General features: G+C 54.3%; 1 protein-coding gene across 1 annotated transcript in view; it reads left to right on the top strand.

The window, feature by feature from the left end:
- Positions 1-23,636, top strand: part of CRLF2 (cytokine receptor like factor 2) — a 34,654-nt gene extending 11,018 nt beyond the window's left edge. The window contains exons 2-8 of the mRNA XM_012763651.3: positions 8,730-8,832; positions 10,333-10,493; positions 12,728-12,861; positions 16,121-16,283; positions 17,247-17,361; positions 18,852-18,936; positions 22,069-23,636. Coding sequence (XP_012619105.2) covers positions 8,730-8,832; positions 10,333-10,493; positions 12,728-12,861; positions 16,121-16,283; positions 17,247-17,361; positions 18,852-18,936; positions 22,069-22,335 — 1,028 coding nt within the window. The 3' untranslated portion in view covers positions 22,336-23,636. The remainder of the gene's footprint in view (positions 1-8,729; positions 8,833-10,332; positions 10,494-12,727; positions 12,862-16,120; positions 16,284-17,246; positions 17,362-18,851; positions 18,937-22,068) is intronic.
- The last annotated feature ends 269 nt before the right edge of the window (positions 23,637-23,905 follow it).

The following is a 23,905-nucleotide window of genomic DNA, read 5'->3' as shown; positions in this document are numbered from 1 at the left end:
TCTCTCAGTCTCTGTCTCTCTCAATCTCTCTGTCTCTACTCTCTGTCTCTCTGTCTTTATCTCTCTGTCTCTCTCTGTCTCTGTGTCAGTGTCTTTCTCTCTGTCTCTCTGTCTCTGTCTCTGTCTTCCTCTCTGTCTCTGTCTCTCTGTCTCTGTGTTTCTCTCTGTCTCTGTCTCTCTCTGTCTCTGTCTCTGTGTTTCTATCTCTGTCTCTTTCTGTCTCTCTCTGTCTCTATCTTTCTCTCTGTCTCTGTCTTTCTCTCTGTCTCTGTCTCTGTCTTTCTCTCTCTGTCTCTCTGTGTCTCTATCTTTCTCTCTGTCTCTGTCTCTCTCTGTCTCTGTCTTTCTCTCTCTGTCTCTCTGTGTCTCTGTCTTTCTCTCTGTCTCTGTCTCTCTCTGTCTCTGTCTTTCTCTCTCTGTCTCTCTGTGTCTCTGTCTTTCTCTCTGTCTCTGTCTCTCTCTCTGTGTGTCTCTGCCTCTGTATTTCTCTCTGTCTCTCTGTGTCTCTGTCCTTCACTCTGTCTCTCTCTCTCTGTGTCTGGTCTCTCTCTATCTCTGTCTTTCTCTCTCTGTCTCTCTGTGTCTCTGTCTTTCTCTCTGTCTCTGTCTCTCTGTGTCTCTGTCTTTCTCTCTGTCTCTGTCTCTCTGTGTCTCTGTCTTTCTCTCTGTTTCTGTCTCTCTCTGTGTCTCTGTCTTTCTCTCTCTGTCTCTGTGTGTCTCTGTCTTTCTCTCTGTTTCTGTCTCTCTCTGTGTCTCTGTCTTTCTCTCTGTCTCTGTCTCTCTCTCTGTGTGTCTCTGCCTCTGTATTTCTCTCTGTCTCTCTGTCCTTCACTCTGTGTCTCTCTCTCTGTGTCTGGTCTCTCTCTGTGTCTCTGTCTCTCTGTCTCTGTCTCTCTCTGTCTCTCTGTGTCTCTGTCTCTCTCCCCTCTGGCAGCTTCTGCCACCAGAACTGTGCTGGGCTGCAGGTTTCCTGGTGCCATTTGCCACTCACACCTCCACCCCTAAAAGTTTCCAAACGACTTCCTAACGTCCAGTAGAATCGACAGGAGCTTTCCGAGGGACCCCCCAAGCCCCGCGGGCAGAACCCGGTCTGGCGACCCACCTTCCTCTCACAGAGGAGCTGAGGTTCAAAGACGGGCACTGTGGAAGCCCCGAGTCAGGCGGCGGTTTTCCGTGGGCATGTCACCCCCGGGGATGCTGACACCCTGTAGGCGGCTAGGGCAGCCCAGGGGGATGGGTAACTCCTACACAGCCGGGAGTGTTTCCTATGCCGCGGGGGAAAGAGAATCCAAAGCGAAATCTCCTGGAAACCTAGAAATCCTCCCCGCGAAGGTAGAAGAGAGAAAGTGAAAAAAAAATTTATTGTCCAATACGTGTAGGGAAGAAAAAAAAAAAAAAACCCAAAAAACAGCTTCCCTCCCCCCTGCTGGGTCCTTTGCCGGGGCTACAGATTGAATCGCCGTTACCAATATTCACAGGAGAACACCTGTTTTAATTACGTGCACGCAGCTGGGATTCCCACTAATACACGAGCCTGAAAAAAACCGGCCAGGGGACTGAAGCTTCCATAAATAACATCCCGAGCCACAGAAAAAGGACAGCAAGAACTAGCTTCTGGGGGTGCACACGATTTCTGGAAAGGGACAGGGGTGGACTTACACGGTGACTAAGACTTTCCTCGCTCTGCACATGAGCAGTCTCTCAGGAAACAAAAAGTTGTCCCCTTCCTGATACAGATAATGTCACGAATGTCGGTTTCCTTTGTAGATACAAATTTCTTTTGCGAGAGGAGGGCTCCTCCGGTCCGCTCCTCTGCCTGCAGTTTCTCAGAATAGCCGGTTCAAAATACGTCGGAAAGGTCTACCCGGGGTGGGGTGGGGTGGTGGGCGTAGCCTGCTCCCCGGTCGTCATATTTTGGGGTGGCGCACGCTGGCGTTATGAAGCCGGATTTGGGGGCTGTGATTCGGTCCTAAGCTTCAATGTGAGCATCACAACAGAATGGGGTGCTCGCCACGGGTGACCCGCCAGAGAGAGAAATCTCTCCGTTTCGGACAGCTTGAGCAGACACAGCCCTTCCCATTCATGGTTTCAGGGTAAACGCTACCTAGTCCTTACCTAAAGGGACCTGTCAACCCGTTGTCCCGCGTAGCTCATCCTACATTCCCCTGGTCACCCTTGCGACAGACTGCGGGGACTAGTTGACGTTCTACAAATGAGAGACCAGGCGTCTGTCTCTGTGAAGGGAGGGCTCACAACTGGGAACCGGGGTCCAATTGAGTGAGGTCTCACCCCCAGGAACTGGGAGGTGGGGTCCCCTCTTCCCCGACATGCCCGGCAGGTCCCTAGTTCCCAGAGAAAGACGTTGCAGGGCTCTAAATCCGGCGAAAGGTTTTTAACTGTTGAAAGGACTGACCGGACATTCCTAAGTGATGCAGAAAAAGTAATTACAGCGACGAGTTTTCTAAAATAAGTCCTCCAAGAAAACGGAGGGGGAAAAGGCCTTTCCCCTTGTTTGTAGCCGGGCGAGCTAAGCCTCTTATTGTGGATTTTGATTTTCTAGGTGCGGGGCAGGGGTGAGGGCAAGGTGGGTGAGTAGGCACGCCCCTTCCGCGTCCTGGACGGCACCTGGACCCGTGCAAGTGCCTTGGTAATCTCCAACCCTCTTTGGGGCCCGATTGTGACAGGGGTCCCGGCGGGATCAAGACTGTGCTACCTAAAAGTGTTTTCTTGTACCCTTGGCGGGAAGCCCTGCAAACCTTTGCTCCCATCCTCCCCCCAATGGTGCAACTCAGGACCCCAATGACACTCCTCAACTCCTCACCTGTGCCACTCCATGTGGCCATCAGTGGCTCCTCACCTATGCCAAGCCATGTGGCCATCAGGGGCTCCTCACCTATGCCACGCCTTGTGGACATCAGTGGCTCCTCACCTATGCCAAGCCATGTGGACATCAGTGGCTCCTCACCTATGCCAAGCCATGTGGACATCAGTGGCTCCTCACCTATGCCACTCCATGTGGACATCAGTGGCTCCTCACCTATGCCAAGCCATGTGGACATCAGTGGCTCCTCACCTATACCACTCCATGTGGACATCAGTGGCTCCTCACCTATGCCACTCCATGTGGACATCAGTGGCTCCTCACCTATGCCACTCCATGTGGCCATCAGTGGCTCCTCACCTATGCCAAGCCTTGTGGACATCGGTGGCTCCTCACCTATGCCACTCCACGTGGACATCAGTGGCTCAGCAGAAATGGCTCAGCAGAAATGGCTGAGTCCATTCTGAGCAGTTAGCAAAGCAAAAAACAGGGACCCCAGCCACTTCCTTTTCTTTCTCTCTTTAAAGTCTGAGTGACTTGCCTCCCGCCCCAGCTGCTGACTCATCGTGGCGGGGGAGACATCTAACCACAAGAACACTTCTGCTCTCTTGCTGGAGCACACGGCTGTCATGCTTTATCGATGAGATGTTCTCTGACATTTTCCACAGATATGACACGGTGCTCGCTGAGCTGTAAACCCCCGTCCTCCTCCAGAGCCTGGTGGGCGTGCACAATGAGGGGTACATAAGACTAAGTTCCTCTTCGAAAGGCCAGAACTTTCCAGACTCTGGGATCCTCTCGGTGATAGCTCCACTCCCTACGTCAGAGAGGTGCGGCTCAAGCTTAATACGGTCTATTTCGTGGTCAGGCGTGTTGTGAATCATAGCCGGCACATACACCTCAGGCCCCCAGAAGGACTTTCTTCTTATGCATTCAAAGAATATATACACCCCCCCATGTGACCCTCAGATTCCAGAACTTGGGATAGACCCAGAGTCTCATAAGGAGGTCCTGACCAAAGAGCTCCATGCACCCTTGTTTTCCCATTTTTTCCCCATTCAGTGTGTCTTTTGTGAACATTTCTCCCATGCTCAGAGCAGGGCTGGGTGTGGGGGATGGTTCAGGATGTCCACCACATTGGAGGAAGAACACGAGAGCAAGGACACTGGTCGTGAAGGGTGCAGAGAAGACGCGGTGAGCTCCCAAATGGTTGCAACCAGGTTGTTAAAATGTAGGGGATCGAGAGACTGAATATACAGAGAAACAGCTCTAAAAATAATAAAACCACCTGCAGTGGCCAGCCCAGGAGACCTGCCTGTCACCTGCAGCCACCAGCCCAAGAGACCTGCCCATCATCTGCAGTGACCAGCCCAGGAGACCTGCCTGTCACCTGCAGCCACCAGCCCAAGAGACCTGCCCATCACCTACAGCCACCAGCCAAGAGACCTGCCCAGGAGACCCGCCCATCACCTGCAGCCACCAGCCCAGGAGACCTGCCCAGGAGACCTGCCTGTCACCTGTAGCCACCAGCCCAGGAGACCTGCCCAGGAGACCCGCCTATTATAATGCAGACTGCTGTCTCCAGTGATAACCAAGGAAGCCAAATAACAACATCTGAAATGATCAATCCAACAGGCCAGGACGTGACTAAATAACTGACACCTTCCCTAATTTTTATCCCCGCCTCCAACAAGTGAGACCAGCCAGAGAAAACCAAATATTCTCCCTAACCAATCCCATAGGACACCCCATTCCTAGGGGGCCACTTCCAGCTTCCCTACCCCAACAGGTCACTCTGGGCACATCTGACACTTCCTCTCCTGGGCTGGTGGCTGCAGATGGTGGGCAGGTCTCCTGGGCTGGTGGCTGCAGATGGTGGGCAGGTCTCCTGGGCTGGTGGCTGCAGATAGGGGCAGGTCTCCTGGGCTGGTGGCTGCAGATAGGGGCAGGTCTCCTGGGCTGGTGGCTGCAGGTGATGGGCAGGTCTTCTGGGCTGGTGGCTGCAGATGGTGGGCAGGTCTCCTGGGCTGGTGGCTGCAGATAGGGGCAGGTCTCCTGGGCTGGTGGCTGCAGATAGGGGCAGGTCTCCTGGGCTGGTGGCTGCAGGTGATGGGCAGGTCTTCTGGGCTGGTGGCTGCAGATAGGGGCAGGTCTCCTGGGCCAGTGGCTGCAGATGATGGGCAGGTCTTCTGGGCTGGTGGCTTCAGGTGATTGGCAGGTCTCCTGGGCTGGTCACTACAGGTGACAGGCAGGTCTCCTGGGCTGGTGGCTACAGGTGATGGGCAGGTCTCCTGGGCTGGTGGCTGCAGGTGATGGGCAGGTCTCCTGGGCTGTTAGCTGCAGATAGGGGCAGGTCTCCTGGGCTGGTGGCTGCAGATAGGGGCAGGTCTCCTGGGCTGGTGGCTGCAGATGATGGGCAGGTCTCCCGGGCCGGTGGCTGCAGATGATGGGCAGGTCTCCTGGGCTAGTGGCTGCAGATGGTGGGCAGGTCTCCTGGGCCGGTGGCTGCAGATGATGGGCAGGTCTTCTGGGCTGGTGGCTTCAGGTGATCGGCAGGTCTCCTGGGCTGGTCACTACAGGTGACAGGCAGGTCTCCTGGGCTGGTGGCTGCAGGTGATGGGCAGGTCTCCTGGGCAGGTCTTCTGGGCAGGTCTCCTGGGCTAGTGGTTTCAGGTGATGGGCAGGTCTCCTGGGCTGGTGGCTGCAGGTGATGGGCAGGTCTCCTGGGCTGGTGGCTGCAGGTGATCGGCAGGTCTCCTGGGCTGGTCACTACAGGTGACAAGCAGGTCTCCTGGGCTGTTAGCTGCAGATAGGGGCAGGTCTCCTGGGCTGGTGGCTGCAGATGATGGGCAGATCTCCTGGGCTGGTCATGAAAGATGATGGACTGGTGCCCTGGGCTGGTGGCTGCAGATGGTTTTATTATTTTTTGAGCTGTTTCTCCGTATATTCAGTCTCTCGATACCCTACATTTTGACAACCTGGTTGCAACCATTTGGGAGCTCACCGCGTCTTCTCAGTAAATGTTCTCAACATTTTGCCTGCCTTTGGGTCTCTGCCAAATGCCAGTGACAGTGGCCAAGGCCCTGGGTAGAGCCACTGCTGACTGGGCGTCCTCTGCTTGCTCCCGTCTGGGTGGTCTCTGCTGGCGTCCACAGTAGAGATGGTCTTTGGCCTGGTGAACAGAAAGGGAAAAAGGGGTATCGCCTGCAGGTCTCGGGAAAGGCTTTTTCGTGGAACATGAGGTTGGTTCTGGAAAATGGGTTAAATTTGTTTTTCTCTCTCTTTTTTGTAATTTCAGAATATGACAGGGGTACAAATGTTTTGGTTACATAAATTGATTTTTTTACTGTTTGAGTCAAAGTTGTGAGTGTGCCCATCCCCCAGGCAGTGTGCATTGCACCTGTTAGGTGCGAATTTACCCGTCCCCACCTCCCCCTCCCACCTGCTTGGTTTCTGGTGGGTGTTATTTCCACATGTGCACATGAATGCTGATTGGTTGGTTTCAGTTTGATGGTGAGTCCATGTGGTTCTTGTTTTTCCACTCTTGGGATACTTCACTTAGTAGAATGGGCTCCAGCTCCATCCAGGATAATACAAGAGGTGCTAGATCACCATTGTTTATTGTGGCTGAGTAGAACTCCATGGTGTACATAGACCACATTTTATTAGTCCACTCATGGATTGAAAATGGGTTAAATATAGATGGCTGAGGAGCCACGATGGGGAAACATGGTTAATCCCAGACCAGGAGATGGGATGTCACCCCATAAATACCCTGAGGGTAAGACATCCAGCTCTGAGACCTTCCCTCAAGAGTTGGGGTCAGGGTGTGCAGTTTTCTACTAATTCTACTGCACTCTACACTTGATTTATAAGTTCTTTGCCTAGGCTTATGTCTAGAAGAGATTTTTTCCCTGCATTTTCTTCTAGAGTTCTTATGATTTCATGCCTTACAGTTAATAAAGTCTTTAATCCATCTTGAGTTAATTTTTACATATGGTGAGGAATAGGGCTCTTGTAGATAATGTAGCTATTATATATCTTATCATATTATATTATATATCCTATCATATAATAGTATTTATTCACTAACTTATTTATATTAGTGCCAGTCTGCATTATTCATCCATTTACTTACACCAGTATGTTATATCAAGGTTGTATTTATATTACATTCATCATTTCCTACTTTGTTCTATGAATTATCATCTATCACTATTATTATTTTGTTGATACTCCGAGTTGGCCACTAGATTTGGGTGATGCATACTGATTCTTGCTTCTTTTTAACATGTTTCCATCATTATTTGAGCAATTCCTTAGATAGAAAAAGATGTCACAGGCTCACTTTGAACTTTCCCTGGCCAGCCCTGGATTAGCCATTCCAGCCAGAGGCTCCAATCCCTTTTCATGAAGTGTGTTTAGAAATAACTATATGAATAATGCATGCTTATTCCTCGTGGGGTCCTCTGAATGGCCAGAATTAGAAATTGTGCATATGTATATGTATATATGTGTGTGTAGAGATACCTCTATTTTCATATCATTAATCTATCTCATCTCTGTCTCCCTATCTCTCCATCTATCCATCCATCCATCCATCCATCCATCCATCCAACAATCTGTCCATCCAGCTATCTGTCCATCCATCCACCTATCCATCCATCCATCCATCCATCCATCCATCCATCCATCCATCCACCCACCCATCCATCCACCCATCTATCCATCCATCTGCCCATCTATCCATCCATCCATCCGTCTGTCCGTCCGTCCGTCCATCCATCCATCCATCCATCTATCCATCCATCTGTCTATCCATCCATCCACTACCCACCCATCCATCCATCTCTCCATTCATCTCTCCATCTATCTGTCCATCCATCCATCCATCCATCCATTCATCCACCTATCCATCCATCTCTATCCATCCATCCACCCATTCATCTCTCCATCCATCCATCCATCCATCCATCCATCCATCTCTCCATCCATCCATCCATCCACCCATCCATCTCTCCATCCATCCATCCATCCATCCATCCATCCATCCATCCATCCATTCATCTATCAATCCACCTACACATCCATCCACCCATTCATATACCTATCCATCCACCCATCTATCCACCTATCTATTCATCCATCTATCCATCCATCCATTCATTCATCCATTTGTCCACCATTCTATCTATTAACATATCTCTCTGTATCTGTAACCATCATGTCCACCTGTATCCTTCTACCCCGAGACCTCCTCTTCTAACCCGCCTCCACAAGGTTCATCCCGGCCTTCCCTGTTTCCAAATCTGTAACTCCCTTCTTTGACAACGACACACTTGGCTGCCATTATCCTAAATGATCAGCACGTATTTGCTCAACCCTAGAATATACCCACTAACTAACCAATACGCCTGGGTCTCTCGGAAGATCAAACCTATTAAAATCCGAGTAACTTGGGAAGCAGAGACGGAAGGTCTCCCTGGTCCTTCAAATGCTCTCCCGGGTGCAAGCGTGGTGTTCTGAGGAAGACAGTGACCTGGGTCGCTGGGGACAATGCCCTGCGTCCCTTTATGGGCCCACAGAAGATGGTTGTCACTGGACACTCGGTGGGAGCTCACATCTGCGAATCGCACTGAACGATGACCTTGTGCAAGCTGCAATTGCCCCTCGGAATGACCTCTCAGGGAAACTGAGTTTTCTCAACAGCCTCGCCATATACCCTGTGGCTCTTTCTGCAGCAATCACTGACTAACCAGTCGGCGAAAACCTTGGTTCCCTCTATGCCTTGACAGCACTCCGCTCTCGTTCTTGCACCCAGAGCACCTGACCTCACTCTAGAAACCTCGCCCCCCGCTCTTTTCAGCGTGGCCTCTGCATAGACTTTCTCGCCTCTCTTCCCGCCCAGGAGAAGCGCTGCAGGTTCACATCATCTGCTTCAACTTCGAGACCGTGCGGGTTACGTGGAACGCGAGCGAACCCTCCGGGGAGAACCTCACTTTCTTCTACACGTAAGTGGCCTCCTCACGCGGGCCCGGCGCCCCCGTGCAGGGAAAGTTCTCCCTGGGGGGGAGACGTGAGCCGTCGGGAGTGGCCGGAACTCCGGGGAGTGCGGACGTGTGAGTTCTGTGTGGTCCTCGGATCTCACCTCAACCACGGCCACGGTTCCCCAAACCTTCTCACCCCCCCCCCGTGAGAGACGCCTGAGCCGCCCTCAAGCTCAGCCGGGGTCTCTCCAGGGTGTCCACGGAGAGCCGGAGCCGTCTGCAACATGGCAGGAGCAACACGTTCACGCCACGTGTGTACGGGCGGCCACCATCCAGCCACGTGTGTCTGCCTCATGTGGGCTTATTTTCCTTGCCTTGCACCCCCCCCCAGCGGCACGTGGGGGTGAGGGTTTCCCCAGCCGGTTTCCTCCGGATTCTGCAGACAGCAGCTGTGTCGTGCGTGGTCAGTTTGATAGCATGGGAGATAAACCGGAAAGAGGAAAAAAGCACAGGGCGATCTCAAGATGAACGCATTCGGAAAATAACACCCACAGCAGGGAAAAAGATAAAAGAAAGTGCTGCATTTTCCAGCCGGCCACACACACACACACGACTCACTTGAGCTCTTCGCAAGTCTCAGTTTTCTCTTCTGCAACGTGGGCGAGTGTTGGTGGCCAGTCCCCGCTTGGCTGTGAGTGCTGCTTCGGAAGCCGGTCTCGGGCCGGTGCTGAGCTTCTCAGTATTGCAAAGGAGCAGTAGAAGGATGCATGATCTTGGCATGTCCCTGTTCAAGGTCCTGCCCCTCTCCCTAAATCTCCCTAAATCAGAGATTCCGTTCCTCTGCAGACTAAATCACACCTGTATTAGTTTGCCAAAGCTGCTTGTGAAAGTACCACAAAGTAGGCAGCTTAGATCCGCGGAGATTCACCCCCTCCCCGAGTCCCGGAGCCCGGGAGTGTGGGACGCGGGGGTCTCGGGGCCGCGCTCCCTCCACGGGCTCCAGGGGAGGCTCCTTCCCGCCTCTCCCGGCTCCCGGGGGCCCCAGGCGTCCCTGGGCTTGTGGCCGCAGCCTCACTCCCGCCTCTGCCTCCTCCGTCTGCCTCCACGTGGCTTCTCCTCCGCGTCCGCGTCCCCTCTGCCGTCTCTTACGGGGACACCTGTCGCTGCATTTAGGGACCTCCCCAATCCAGGGTGGTCTCATCTCTAGATCCTTCACTAATCCCATCTGCAGAGACCCTATTTCCAAATAAAGTCCCCCGTGGGATTGGGGCATGCCGTTTGGAGGGCCACCGTGCCACCCACAGCAGGAGACATGCCGGGGGTTTGGCATTTGCAAGAGGGGACGCTTTTCTGTTAGGGCCACGCCTTGCTCGGGCTGTAAGGAAGGAGCCTTCAAGGCAGTTAGGAGGGACCCGGACCCGAGTCTGTGCCACAGACGTGGGGGGAACGGGGTGGCCGTCGGACGCGTCCAGATGCTATTCTGGAGGCCGCCCTGTGGCTCAACGGTCGTGTGTTGTACCCCAGATTTGACAGCGGGGAGGCGTACGGCCAATGCACCCACTACATTCTTCGGCGCGGCCTCACTGCCGGCTGCATCCTGGACTTCCAAGACCGAGTACTGCACTTCTCCATCAGGAATGCAACACACGCCCTGTTCACGCACAGCCAGTGGGCCAGCTTCTACCGTAAGTGCCAAGGCCCCAGCTCTTTCCCCCAGGGCGCCACGGAAACGGGGGTCCCCCTCTCTGGCCCCGACTACGAAGAGTCTGGCTCTGTCACCCAGGCTGGAGTGCCGTAGTGTCATCCCAGCTCACAGCAGCCTCCAACTCCTGGGCTCAAGCGATCCTCCTGCCTCAGCCTCCTCCCGAGTAGCTGGGACTACAGGTGCATGCACCACCACGCCCGGCTGATTTTTCTATTTTCGGTAGAGACGGGGGTCTCGATATATTGCCCAGGCTGGTCTCCAACTCCTGACCTCAACAGATCCTCCCGCCTCGGCCTCCCAGAGTGCTGGGATTACAGGCGCGAGCCACCGCGCCCGGCGAAGTTTTCTTAATGTTTTGCAGAGATGGGGGTCTCACTATGTTGCCCAGGCTGGTTTCAAACTCCTGGCCTCAAGTGATCCTCCTCCTGCCTTGGCCTCCCAGAGTGCTGGGATCACAAGTACGACCCATCGCGCCCTCAAATCCATTTTAACCGTTGGATGTTCTAAACAAATCTGCCTGAGGGGTTTGTTTTCCTGATACGACACTGATCTCACCTTAACTCATCACGCCCCTAATGATCCTATTTTTATTTATTTTTTATTTTTTATATATTTCCAATAAAACTTATCTTAGAGCAATTTTAAGTTCACAGCAAAATTGAGTAGAAATCCCAGAGAGCGCTCATATTCCCACATGCTATTTTTATTATGCAATATTTCAAACAGACAGGGAACAGCAAATAACACAACACAATAAGTGCATATATATGTGTGTGTGTGTGTGTGTGTGTGTATACAGGCATAAGCACGAAAATAAAATAATTTACATTTTCCTAGCCGCAGAGAGAGCTACCATTAAAACTTTGCTAAAGAGTAAGGTTTTGGCCGGGCCCAGGGGCTCACTCCTGTCACCCCGGCACTCTGGGAGGCCGAGGCGGGAGGATCGCTCGAGGTCAGGAGTTCGAGACCAGCCTGAGCAAGAGCAAGACTCCCTGCCTCTACGAAAAATAGAAAGAAATTAATTGGCCAACTAAAAATATATATGTACAAAAAATTAGCCGGGCATGGTGGCGCATGCCTGTAGTCCCAGCTACTCGGGAGGCTGAGGCAGGAGGATCACTTGAGGCCAAGAGTTGGAGGCTGCTGTGAGCGAGGCTGACGCCTCGGCACTCACTCTAGCCTGGGCAACAGAGGGAGACTCTGTCTCAAAAAAAAAAAAAAAAGAGTAAGGTTTCATGGGCCTGTTTAGGACCCATAAAACATATATTCTGTCTTATAAACATATTTAGTTTACAAAACTGTTTCTATAAACATACATAGTTTACAAATTGATATTGTACTCTATAATATTATCACCCGGCATTTTTTTAGTGAAGAGTCACCATTTTGCATGCCACTGTTTATTTATTTATTTTTTCCGTTGCAATACCCGTGTTTCTCTAATTCTCCTGAAAGTGTTCTAATAACAGCTTTTTTTTTTTTTTTTTTTTGAGACAGAGTCTCGCTTTGTTGCCCAGGCTAGAGTGGGTGCCGTGGCGTCAGCCTCGCTCACAGCAACCTCAAACTCCTGGGCTCGAGTGATCCTTCTGCCTCAGCCTCCCGGGTAGCTGGGACTACAGGCATGCGCCACCATGTCCGGCTAATTTTTTTTTTTTATATATATATCAGTTGGCCAATTAATTTCTTTCTATTTATAGTAGAGACTGGGTCTCGCTCTTGCTCAGGCTGGTTTTGAACTCCTGACCTTGAGCAATCCGCCCGCCTCAGCCTCCCAAGAGCTAGGATTACAGGCGTGAGCCACCGCGCCCGGCCATAACAGCTTTTTTTTATGGGGGGGTAGGGGGTTCCCCCAGAAAATCCAAGCCGGTCCAGTGTCAGAATTTATACCGACACGTTTCTCGAAGTCTCCGGCGAAGACATTCCCACCAGCAAGGGTGCCCAGCGGACCCCATTTCTAAATATTCCGAGATACAGGGAGTTAGAGCTGTGACACACGCAGCTCTTCTTATAAGGGGGACACAGGTCTCACCGTGGCAGACACACGGGTTTTCCACGCGGTTTCTGTCCGTGGCACCCCGTGTGACCTCAGGGCCCCCCGGGACATTCCTCCCGCCTCCGCCCCGGCTGGGGGGGGAGAGGGGAGGCACCAACCCCGAACCCCGCCAGGCACGGCGGCAGGGGGTGACTGACCGCGCCGCCCCGTCCCCTTCTCAGTGAAGCCCGGCGCCCCGAGGAACCTGAGCTTCCAGTGGCAGCAGGAGAAGGTGGCGGTCACCTGCCCCGGCCTGGCCCACGGCGGGCTGCTCTACGAGGTCCAGCTCCGCAGCAACTTCGACGCCGCCTGGCAGGTGGGTCGGGAGTCGGGCGGCGCTCAGGGCCACCGGGGGGAGTGGGGGTCCCCGGGGTGTGAGCGCTGGGGCGGGCGCTGCCCACGGCTGCGGCTTCCTCTCCATGTCTGCCTGCCTGCCTGCGTTCCGGTCCCCCGTCCCCTCTCTCTCTGTCTCTCTGTCTCTGTATCTCTCTGTCTCTCTCTCTCACTCTCTGTCTCTGTATTTCTCTGTCTCTCTTTGTCTGTGTCTCTTTGTCTCTATCTCTGTCTCTATCTCTCTCTTTCTCTGTCTCTCTTTGTCTCTGTTTCTCTCTCTCTGTCTCTCTGTCTCTCTCTCTCTGTTTCTCTGTCTCTGTCTCTCACTCTCTCTGTTTCTCTGTCTCTCTCTTTCTCTCGCTCTCTCAGTTTCTCTGTCTGTCTCTCTGCCTCTCTCTCTGTCTCTCTCTCCATCTCTCTTTCTCTTTGTCTCTCTCTGTCTCTTTGTCTCTTTATCTCTGTCTCTCTGTCTCTATCTCTCTCTGTCTCTTTCTCTGTCTCTCTCTGTCTCTGTTTCTCTCTCTCTGTCTCTCTGTCTCTGTCTCTCTCTCTGTTTCTCTGTCTCTCTCTGTCTCTCACTCTCTCTGTTTCTCTGTCTCTCTCACTCTCTCAGTTTGTCTGTCTCTCTGCCACTCTCTCTCTGTCTCTCTCTCTATCTCTCTTTCTCTCTGTCTCTTTATCTTATGTATCTTTCTACCTACACACACACACACACACACACACAGAGTCACACACTGTACAACCATATCTGGCCATTGACTGGCTGCACACAATACAACACTCCCCAGTGGTTATAACGGAGTTAGGTTTAGGATTAAGGTTAGGGTTAGGCTTAGGCTTAGGGTTATGGTTAGCGTTAGGGTTAGGGCTAGAGCTAAAGTTAGGGTTAGGGTCAGCATTGGGGTTAGGGTTAGGGTTCTGGTTAGGATTAGGGTTAGTGTTAGTGTTAGTCTTAGGGATAAGATTAGGGCTAGGTTTAGGGTTAGGGTAAGGGTTATGCTTTCTCTTTCACTCTTTGGACCCATTTCCTCCGGTCTACTGCGACTGGATCCTCTTGTATTTCAAGTCCTAACACCAGCTAGGTTGTGCATATTTGTGATCATCCTACATCTTCCATCTTGTGGGAGATGTTGATTCCCTATATAGTGGAGTGCTGGCATGCCCTGAGCTCTTGTGATACCATTAAGGAAGCTAACTCAAAGTGTTCACACGTAAGCAGTGCATCACGGACCAGAGGGATCTTGAACTCATGTCCTCACCTACTGCCTGGTGGGGTAGCCTCATGACCTGTGGTCCAGGCTTGCCAGCTCTCCACAGACAGACCCTCATTCTGTCCACGTACGGACGGCCCAGCCTGCCCTCGCTGGGTGTCTGGCACGGGTTTGGTTTTGCACGACTCAAGTTACGCAAAAGGCAGAGTCCTCGGCTTTGGAAGGCAAGTGTGGGTCGTGCATGGAGAAGAAGAAACCCACCCGAAAGTCAGGTCTGCTGTGTGGGCACCACCCCCTACAAAGCTGTCGGCGTGAATTGCAAGTCACCTGGGACCGTTTCTTGGAGACCTGAGCTCCGGGGGACAGGTTGCAGTTTGCTCAAGCATCTCGCCTCTTTTTACGTTTCACTCCCTCTGATTTCGGCCGCCTGCCTCCCCCCTCCTCTGGGACACAACCGGCCACTCGTGGAGGGAAGGAGCTCGGGGAAAAGGCACCTTGCCGTTTGGGAAGCTGTTTCCCAGGCAGGTGGCCCATGGGGACGGTAACTAGGGCAGGGACATCCTTCGGGGAAGGTGCATCCCAGCAGGGCGCTAGACTCAGGCATGTGTTTCCAAGCTCCGCTTATGGATTTTACTCAAACCACCCAGAGGGGACCCAGGCCCTAATAACTCCCCTTGAGACGCAAGGACACAACAAGACATGTCACCTGTTGTGGCCTTGTAACTGTGTGGCTCTCCAGAGGCTGCTGTATCAATTCCTCACTGACTACCGTGGTTCCCCAAGATAAGACCTCCTCATAAAATAAGCCCTGGCAGGATGTCTAAGCATGTGCTCAGTAGAAGACCCACCCCGAAAATCAGCCCTAGTGCTGGGCGTGGCTGTGAAAATGAGCCCTAGTGACGGGCGTGGCTATGAAAATCAGTCCTAGTGATGGGCGTGGCTATGAAAATCAGTCCTAGTGCTGGGCGTGGCTATGAAAATCAGTCCTAGTGATGGGCATGGCCATGAAAATCAGCCCCAGTGGTGGGCGTGGATGTGAAAATCAGCCCTAGTGGTGGACGTGGCTATGAAAATCAGCCCTAGTGGTGGGCGTGGCTATGAAAATCAGTCCTAGTGATGGGCGTGGCTATGAAAATCAGCCCTAGTGATGGGCGTGGCTATGAAAATCAGCCCTAGTGATGGGTGTGGCTATGGAAATCAGCCCAGGTGATGGGCGTGGCTATGAAAATCAGCCCTAGTGATGGGCGTGGCTGTGAAAATGAGCCCTAGTGGTGGGTGTGGCTATGAAAATCAGCCCTAGTGACGGGCGTGGCTGCGCAGCGCATCTGCACAACCCATGCGTGTCGTCGCGGAGCGGGAAAGAACACGAGCAGCCCTTCTCATCCGCCCCGTGAGAGCTCTAGTGCTCCACAGGAGAGATCGGGGCCGGTGGCTCCAAAGGAAACAGAGTCGCAAGACATTCAGGATGGGATTCGGGGTCTGGAGAGTGAGGATGATGTTCCAGAAGAAGACGACTTCACTCTGTTTGAATAAATGTAGAAGGTTGCACCATCCTTAAAAAAAAAACAAACACATCCCCTGAAAATAAGCCGTACTAGGGTGTCTTCTTGAGGAGAACTAAATAGAAGACCCTGTGTTATTTTTGGGGAAACATAGTAGGTGGTTTAAGGTAATGCAAGGTTTCGCGCTGTCACAGTTTGGGAACCCAGAAGTCTGAACTCAAGATGCCAACTCGAGTTGGCATCGCTTGGGCTGTAGGTGTGAGAGCCTGTCATGCCATTCTCCTCCCCATGCGTGTCTGCATCCTCCCCTCCTCTTCCCATGCCACCTGTGTCTGCCTCGCTGCTGAGTCCGTCGCCATCGCCGTTTTTTGGCATAAAGACCTGGGCAGAGCGGGGAATGTTCTGTGAGTGCCCGGATCCAGGGAACTTCAGCCAGCTCCTGGGCGTCTAAGGTACAAAGTCTGCACGCTGTCACTGAGTCACTAATCACCGTGCACGCTTGCGCACGCGTGTGCCTGTCTTTCCCCAGTCCAAGGAGGAGGAAACCTGCAATGTCCACATAGAAGGTCTGGATGCTGAGAAGTGCTACTGCCTCCGGGCCAGGGTGAAGACCATGGAGGCCGCCTACGGCCCCGACTCCTACCCCGGGGACTGGTCGGAGGTGTCCTGCTGGTATGGAGGCCTGCCCAGTGGTAAGGGTCGTCCCATGTCCCAGGCGTGGCATCTTGAGCTTAGGGGGCGATGGGGCGGGGTCCTGCCTGAGAACACGGGAGACTTCCCGAGGTCCCCGGCGGGGGCGTCTCTCCCGGAACGGGGGGCTGGACGCAGAGGGTAGGACGCGGGAGTCTCGGGGCCGCGCTCCCTCCTCGGGCTCCAGGGGAGGCTCCTTCCCGCCCCTCCCGGCTCCCGGGGGCTCCAGGCGTCCCTGGGCTTGTGGCCGCAGCCTCACTCCCGCCTCTGCCTCCTCCGTCTGCCTCCACGTGGCTTCTCCTCCACGTCTGCCGTGTCTCTCAAGAGGATGCCTGTCGCGGCATTTAGGGCCCTCCCTGATCCGGGATGGTCTCACTTTAATGTGCATCTAAAGTGTATCTGCAAAGATGCTATCTCCAAATAAGTTTGCATCACGGGTTCCAGATTTAGGACTTTGACATACCCTTTTTGTTTTTTCTTTTTGAGGGGGGAGGAAGCAATGCAACGTGCAAAGCCACTGATAACCAAAACGAAGCCCCGATATTCCCCAAAGACCCCCCCGGCAACCTGGAGCTCCCAGGGGCAGCGTGTGTATGTGTGCGTGTGTGTGTGTGTGTGCGTGTGTGTGTGTGTGTGTGTGTGTGTTGAGCCCTCCATACCCCCTGGCAGTGGCTGCAGGACGCATTCCTGCCCAGAGACGTTGCTTCTCTTTCCAGGATATTTCTCACTGCAATAAATTCAGGCTGGGCAAAGGCTGTATATGCAACCTAAACCTTTGCACCCCGTAATATGCTGAAATAATAAAAAAAAAAATTAAAAGCGACAACAAAAAAAAGTTTTGCTGACACCGGCATTCACAAAGTGGAAAAACAAAACAAAAACAAAAAACCTGGGTGTGTGTGAGTAGGCGTGGCGTCTACTACACCACGCCGAAAAGTGACGGCAGGCATTCCGTTCCGTTTCAGATTTGTGCCCGGACGTGCCCTTCAGCCCCGGATTCCCCAGATTTATTTTAATCTGCAGCCTGGTCGCCCTGCTGACGTTGTGTCTCGTCCTGCTGTCCCTGTGGAAGCTGGGGAGGTAAGGACACGCCTTGTAGCCACGCCACACACGCGTGGGCCGCTAAGCGGGTCTCCCAAGTGGGAGGAGAGGGAGTCACCCCCCTGCGGTCACTTCCCCAGCCTTGGCCGCCCCCACTGGCAATGTCCACTTTGCCAGCCACACACCCTGCACGAAACTCGACAAGGACGTGATACAAAAGGTGCAGAGATGCCCGGAGCATTCGCTAGGAAAAGTTGCTTCTGCACGCGCTACGTTGCCATGGAAACCCACCTCGCGGCCCGGGAAGACCCCCGTTGAGCCGCGTGGCATCAGTCTGGCATCGTGGGGGCAACAGATGCATGAAACACCTTCTCACTTGAGGCCGGGCGCGGCGGCGGGCGGCTCGCGCCTGTGATCCCAGCACTCTGGGAGGCCGAGGAGGGAGGATGGCTCGAGGTCAGGAGTTGGAGACCAGCCTGAGCAAGAGCGAGACTCCCTATCTCTACTAAAAAAAAAAAAAAAATTGAAAGAAAGAAAGAAATCAGCCAGATAACTAAAAATATATAGAAAAAGTGAGCCGGGCGGGCATGGTGGCGCATGCCTATAGTCCCAGCCACTCGGGAGGCTGAGGCAGGAGGATCGCTTGAGGCCAGGAGTTTGAGGTTGCTGTGAGCTGGGCTGACGCCACGGCACTCTAGCCCGGGCGACAGAGCGAGACTCTGTGTCTCAAAAAGACAAAAAAACAAAAACACCTTTTCACTTTCACCAAGACCCGTTAAAACCCAGGCGATATGGCGAGGACAGTGAGAATAATAGCGCAAGATTTAACACCGTCTTTGTTAGACCTATACCTGGATGTTTAGCTTCATAAATCCACCTGTAGGCCTAGCAAAAATAAAATAAAATCATATTCTCTGAGGTGGTAGACGGCTTTCCAAACCTAGCTTCTTCCGGTAACCTCCCACACGACAATTTCACCACCTCGAATCCCATCTTTGCGGAAACCAATTTGCGCCCGGGCACTGGGTGCCCAGAGGTGCCTGGTGGGTACCACTTTTGTTTGCTCAGGATGAGGTTTCCGTAGCGACGGCTGGAGTGAGGCAGCGAGAAGCCGGGACCTCCCGTCCGGAGCTGGCACGGGGCTGGGGGGTCTGAGCTGAGCCCCCGCGTTAAGCCATGTCAGAGGTGGCCCCGTCATAGGTTGACACGGCTCAGAGACGCTTCATTTGATTTCCTCCCAGTCGAGGCCGGGGCCTCGAACCAGCTGAGATGCGAGTCACCGATGCATGGGGTTGCCTCAGGGACGGGAGGAAGGAGCAGGTTTAGCGCATGGGGTGCAGTGACAGCCAGTATCATGCCAACGGCGTGGCTCTGACCCCGTCACCCCATAATCTCCTGGAGGTTAGCAGCGGGGGCCGCCATGTGGACCCGGAGGCCGGTCCCCGAGGCACTTGGGGGGTTGGGGACACAGGTCCTGCCCCGGGGGGCTGCAGCCCACCCGAGCAGCCCGCCGCCCTCGTGTCTTGCAGAGTGAGGAATCTCCTGGTACCCACCGTGCCCGACCCCAAGTCCTCCTTCTCCGGGCTCTTCGAGCAGCACCAAGGAAACTTCCAGGTAACGCCCCTCTCCTGTGCCTCTTGCACCAAGCAGGTGCACCTGTCACGCCCTCCTGTCCCCCCCACCCCCGGCCCGGGAACATTTCGCAGCACAGAGCGCACCCTGCCTGCTGCACCTTTAGACCTCTGCGAGCTTTGCCTTTATACGGAAGGAGCAGCTTCACGGTTTTGTCCGTTGTTTAGAGAGAGAGAGAGAGAGAAAGAGAGAGAGAGAGAGAGAGAGAGAGGAGCCACAAGGGTCTCAGTGCATCTCGGGGGCTTCGCCTTAAGTCAGCCCCGGCGATCGGACCCCCCGGCCCGCCCCGCATCTCGGGGTTTCCCGGCTTATCAGCCCATCTCCCCAGGAAGTCTTGATGCAGCTGAGCTTCCGCTGTTGCTCGGCTGAGAACGGACCGCCCACCTCCACGTCCACGGCGTTCTTTCATTTCACGCAGGGAGACCCGGCAGAGAGGCCTGGAGTCTGTCTTGGGGGGACCCAGTGGGGAAGGGGCCCAGCGCCCAGAAGCCTCCCAGGGCAGGGAGACCCAGGCGTGGCCCGCACACTGCAATGTCAATCAACTCCTCTGACTTTCCTTGGGCTTGCTTCATAAATGGCCACAAACCAGGGGGGGCTTAAAACAAAAGGAGTTTGTCCTCCTGCCCACTCCGGTCCCGGGGCCCGGGAGTGTGGGACGCGGGGGTCTCGGGGCCGCGCTCCCTCCACGGGCTCCAGGGGAGGCTCCTTCCCGCCTCTCCCGGCTCCCGGGGGCTCCAGGCGTCCCCGGGCTTGTGGCTGCAGCCTCACTCCCGCCTCTGCCTCCTCCGTCTGCCTCCACGTGGCTTCTCCTCCGCGTCTGCGTCCCTTCTGCCATCTCTCATGGGGACACCTGTCGTTGCATTTAGGGCCCTCCCTCATCCAGGACGGTCTCGTCTTGAGACCCGTCACTTAATTACATCCTCAATGACCCCTTTTTCCAAATAAGTTCAGGGGAAGGAAAAAGAGAACACAAAACAAAGCCTTTGCCTTTTTTCCTGCCCTCTTAGGTTCAGTGACTGGGGCCTGCTAATTAAATGGACAAAAAGACAGATTAACAGGGGGGGAAAGATTGATGTTGTGTGCCCTCACATAAAAAAAGAAAAAGTGGAATTCCAAACAGAAGGTTGAGCCTCATAGATCATTTCAACAAAGGGCAGTGAAGTGGGAAGAGGAGGCTAGACAAAGAGAAAGGCTGTTTGTGCTTAGGACGGGGGTCAGTTTGGGGGAAATACTGGGTATCTGAGGTTGTCTATTAACTCCTTTGGGCACGGTGCTCACTGGCCACCACAAAACCTCGCCCACGGCCGGCACTCGCAGTCCGCACGGCGGTCTGTGCTGTGCATGGACGACGCGTCCGTCTTGCTCTTGTGTGATGAGGGAAGCTTGGAAGCACCGGAAGCTTGTTTCACTTTACAGGCAGCTTTGCTTGTCATGTAAATATCAGAACAGGTAACACAGACATGCATGTTTTCATGACGTTGTTTTTAAATGCTCACAATTTTATTTTGGTAAGTGAAAAATTAGAAAAGTCATATCACGGCTGTCGGCTAAAGCAGCCGTGCGTGTCCATCTGTGGCTGTCGACTATAGTGGATGCCGGGCTGTGCACGTTCATCTGTGGCTGTGGACTACAGTCACGCCGGGCTGTGCACATTCATCTGTGGCTGTCAACTATAGTGGATGCCGGGCTGTGCACGTTCATCTGTGGCTGTCGGCTACAGTCGACGGAGGGCCATGCGGGTTCATCTGTGGCTGTCGGCTACAGTCGACACCAGGCCGTGCGGGTTCATCTGTGGCTGTCGACTACAGTCAACACTGGGCTGTGCGTGTCCATCTGTGGCTGTCAACTACAGTCAACACTGGGCTGTGCGTGTCCATCTGTGGCTGTCAACTACAGTCGACGCCGGGCTGTGTGGGTTCATCTGTGGCTGTTGACTACAGTCGATGCCGGGCCATGCAGGTTCATCTGTGGCTGTTGACTATAGCAGAAACGGGCTGTGCGCATTCACCTGTGGCTGTCGACTACAGCCGGCACTGGGCTGTGCGCGTTTGTCTGTGGCTGTCGACTGTAGTCAACACTGTGCTGTGCGTGGCCAGTGAGTGAGCAAACCTTCACCTGCATTTACAGCGGCTCCTGTGCACCCACACCACCGCCTCTTATTGCTCGTTAGATTCTCAGGGGAGCACGAACCCTACTTACTATACAAACTGCGCACGCCAGGGCTCCAGGTTGCCAGCTCCTTATGAGAATCTAATGCCTGGGTCAACGGGAAAAAAAAAAAAAAGCCAAACTCTGCAAAATAATTTTAAAGAGGTTTATTCCGAGCCAAATGTGAGGACCGAGACCCGGAGCCACCGCCAAGAGGCCTTGGGCAAGCGGACTCGCCGTGGCCGGGTCGCGGTTCGGTTTTTATACATTTCAGGGAGAGACAGGGGTCAGAGGTAAAGCCGTCAATCAATACGTGGGAGGCGGACCTTGGTTTGGCCCAAAAAGGTGGGACATCTCGAAGCAGGGTGGGGGGCTTACAGGTTATATATAGGTGGGTTTAAAGACTCTTCGGATTGTAATTGGTTAAAGACGTGAAGCTTTGTCTAGAGGCTTGGGATGTTTTAACGTAAACTGTTTACCAGAGGTAAGCCACCGTTTGTTGCATAAACTGAGGACCATGCAAGGTGCCTCTTGCAAACCCTTAGGCCTGTCAATCAATCGGTCACAAAGGACGTCCCCAAGAAGGGAAGGGGGGCATGATGAGGCCTGTCTGACCTCCCTCCCCCTGGCAGGCAATTTTGCTCTAAGATATTCCTTTGCCCACGAGGGGGTCCCTTCCGTCAGCCAGTGGGGGTGGGGGGTGATCCGAGGTGGAGCTGGGGAGCAGCTGCAAAAATCCGGGCGACCCTTAGAGGAGAGGTTTGGCTGCTTCCGTAAACGCGGACGGACGTGCCTGAAACCGCCCGCCACGCCCCACCCCGCGGAAAACCGGTCTTCCGCGATGCGGGTCCCCCGGGTGCCCCAGAGGTTGGGGCCGGCCGCTCCGGAGGGAAGCCCGGGTGGGTTCTCCGCCCTGCGTCTTTCCCCCCCCGGGGTGGGCTGAGTCGGAACCTTTCTTCCCGGCAGGAGTGGATGAAAGACGCCCAGAATGTGGCCCACCTGCCCAGGACGGGCAGCGGCGGCGGGGAGCTGGACTGCGGCCCCGAGGAGGCCCTGGTCGTGCAGGTGGCCAAGACCGCCACGGCCCTGGACAGCTTGAGCCGGAGCTCGGAGGAGGGACAGCCCCCCGGAGGGTGCTCCCAGCTCTTTCGCCGGCCCCCGCAGAGTGGGCCCGTGGTCTCTCTGGGGGGCTTCGAGTTTGTGATGAGTGACGGCTCCTACGTGATGCTGTGAATCAGGGTATGCAGCAGTGCCCAGGGCCCACGCCGGCACACGCGTGGATGTGTGGGGACCTGCCCGGAGGTCCCAGGAACCCCAGGAGCCACCGACGGGCGGACCCAGCCCCCCTCCAGGACGGAGGATGCTCGAGCCCGCGATCCTCAGAGACCAGAGTCGAAAAAAGGGGGCAAAACACGGCTGGGCGCGGAGGCTCACGCCCGTCATCCCAGCACTCTGGGAGGCCGAGGCGGGAGGATCGCTCGAGGTCAGGAGTTCCAGACCAGCCTGAGCAAGAGCGAGACCCCCTGTCTCTACTATAAATAGAAAGAAATTAATTGGACAGCTAAAAATATATAGGAAAAAAATGAGCCGGGTGTGGTGGCGCATGCTTGTAGTCCCAGCTACTCAGGATGGAGGCTGAGGCAGGAGGATCGCTTGAGCCCAGGAGTTTGAGGTTGCTGTGAGTGAGGCTGATGCCACGGCACTCACTCTAGCCTGGGCAACATTGTGAGAATCTGTCTCCAAAAAAACACAAAAAACAAAAACAAAAACAAAAAAAACAGAAAAAAAAAAGAAAAGAAAAGAAAAAGGGGCGAAACACATTACAAGTCGTGCCGTGAATTCCTCACCCACGCTTCTTGGGAACTAGAGGCTGCATTTCTGCCCGGGAACAGGAATCCGGGGGGCCCGGGGTTGGGGGGGGGTGTCCTTTTTTTTGTCCACAGGAGAGACGGCTCAAGGGAATTGTCCGGGCGGAAGTGACAACGTAGATGGGGGTCATCGGGGCCGTGAGCTGCAGCTAAAACTGCCTGAGTGGACCCCACTCCTGGCCAAGGGGACGCCCTAAAACCGAGTCGCTGGCCAGGAGGAGGGAGGTCAGACCTGCCTCTTCTCGCCCCTCCCTTCTTGGGGACATCCTCGGTGACTCAGTGACCGGCTGAGGCCGTGCAAGCCACTCCTGCAGGTCCTCAGTTTACACAGCAAATGCGTGTCCGGTGGTGGCTTGTCTCTGATGAGCAGACTTCCTTATCTTAAAACATCCCCAAGCCTTTAGACAAAGCTGCATGTCCTTAACCAACTGCAACTCAAAGAGTCTTTGAACCCACCTGTAACCTGTAAGCCCCCCACTTCGAGACGTGCCCCCTTTTGAGGCCAAACCCACACGCAACTTCCGTGTATCGATCCACGACTTTCCCTGTGGCCCCCGTCTCTCCCTGAAACGTTTGTGAAACCAAAACCCTCGCTGGAGGCATCCCCGGGCGTGGCTCCGGGCCGTGGCCCTCCCATCCGGCTCAGAATAAACCTCTTTCAAATGTTTAAGAGTCTGGGTGTTTGCGTCCACGCTAGGCTCCGAGCGTGCTGCTCAGGTGGCTCGGTTTTCTCTCTTCCTACGTCCAGGTGCGTAAGGTCGCCCTGTGCCTGGCGGAATATTCGAGGTTGAAAACTCTCCCTGCGGTTACCGGGAACTCCTCTCCCCCCGGCCCTGTGCTTTGTGTCACTGTGGTTGACGCGAAGAGAAGAGGGGGCGCCCCCCTGAGATACTACCTGGAGATACTAAGTGGGTTACTGGCGCCCCCGTAGATAG

Source organism: Microcebus murinus, chromosome X, assembly GCF_040939455.1.
Source record: "Microcebus murinus isolate Inina chromosome X, M.murinus_Inina_mat1.0, whole genome shotgun sequence".
NCBI lineage: Eukaryota > Metazoa > Chordata > Mammalia > Primates > Cheirogaleidae > Microcebus > Microcebus murinus.
The sequence above is the reverse complement of the archived record's forward strand: the minus strand, read 5'-3'. Positions and strand labels throughout refer to the sequence as shown.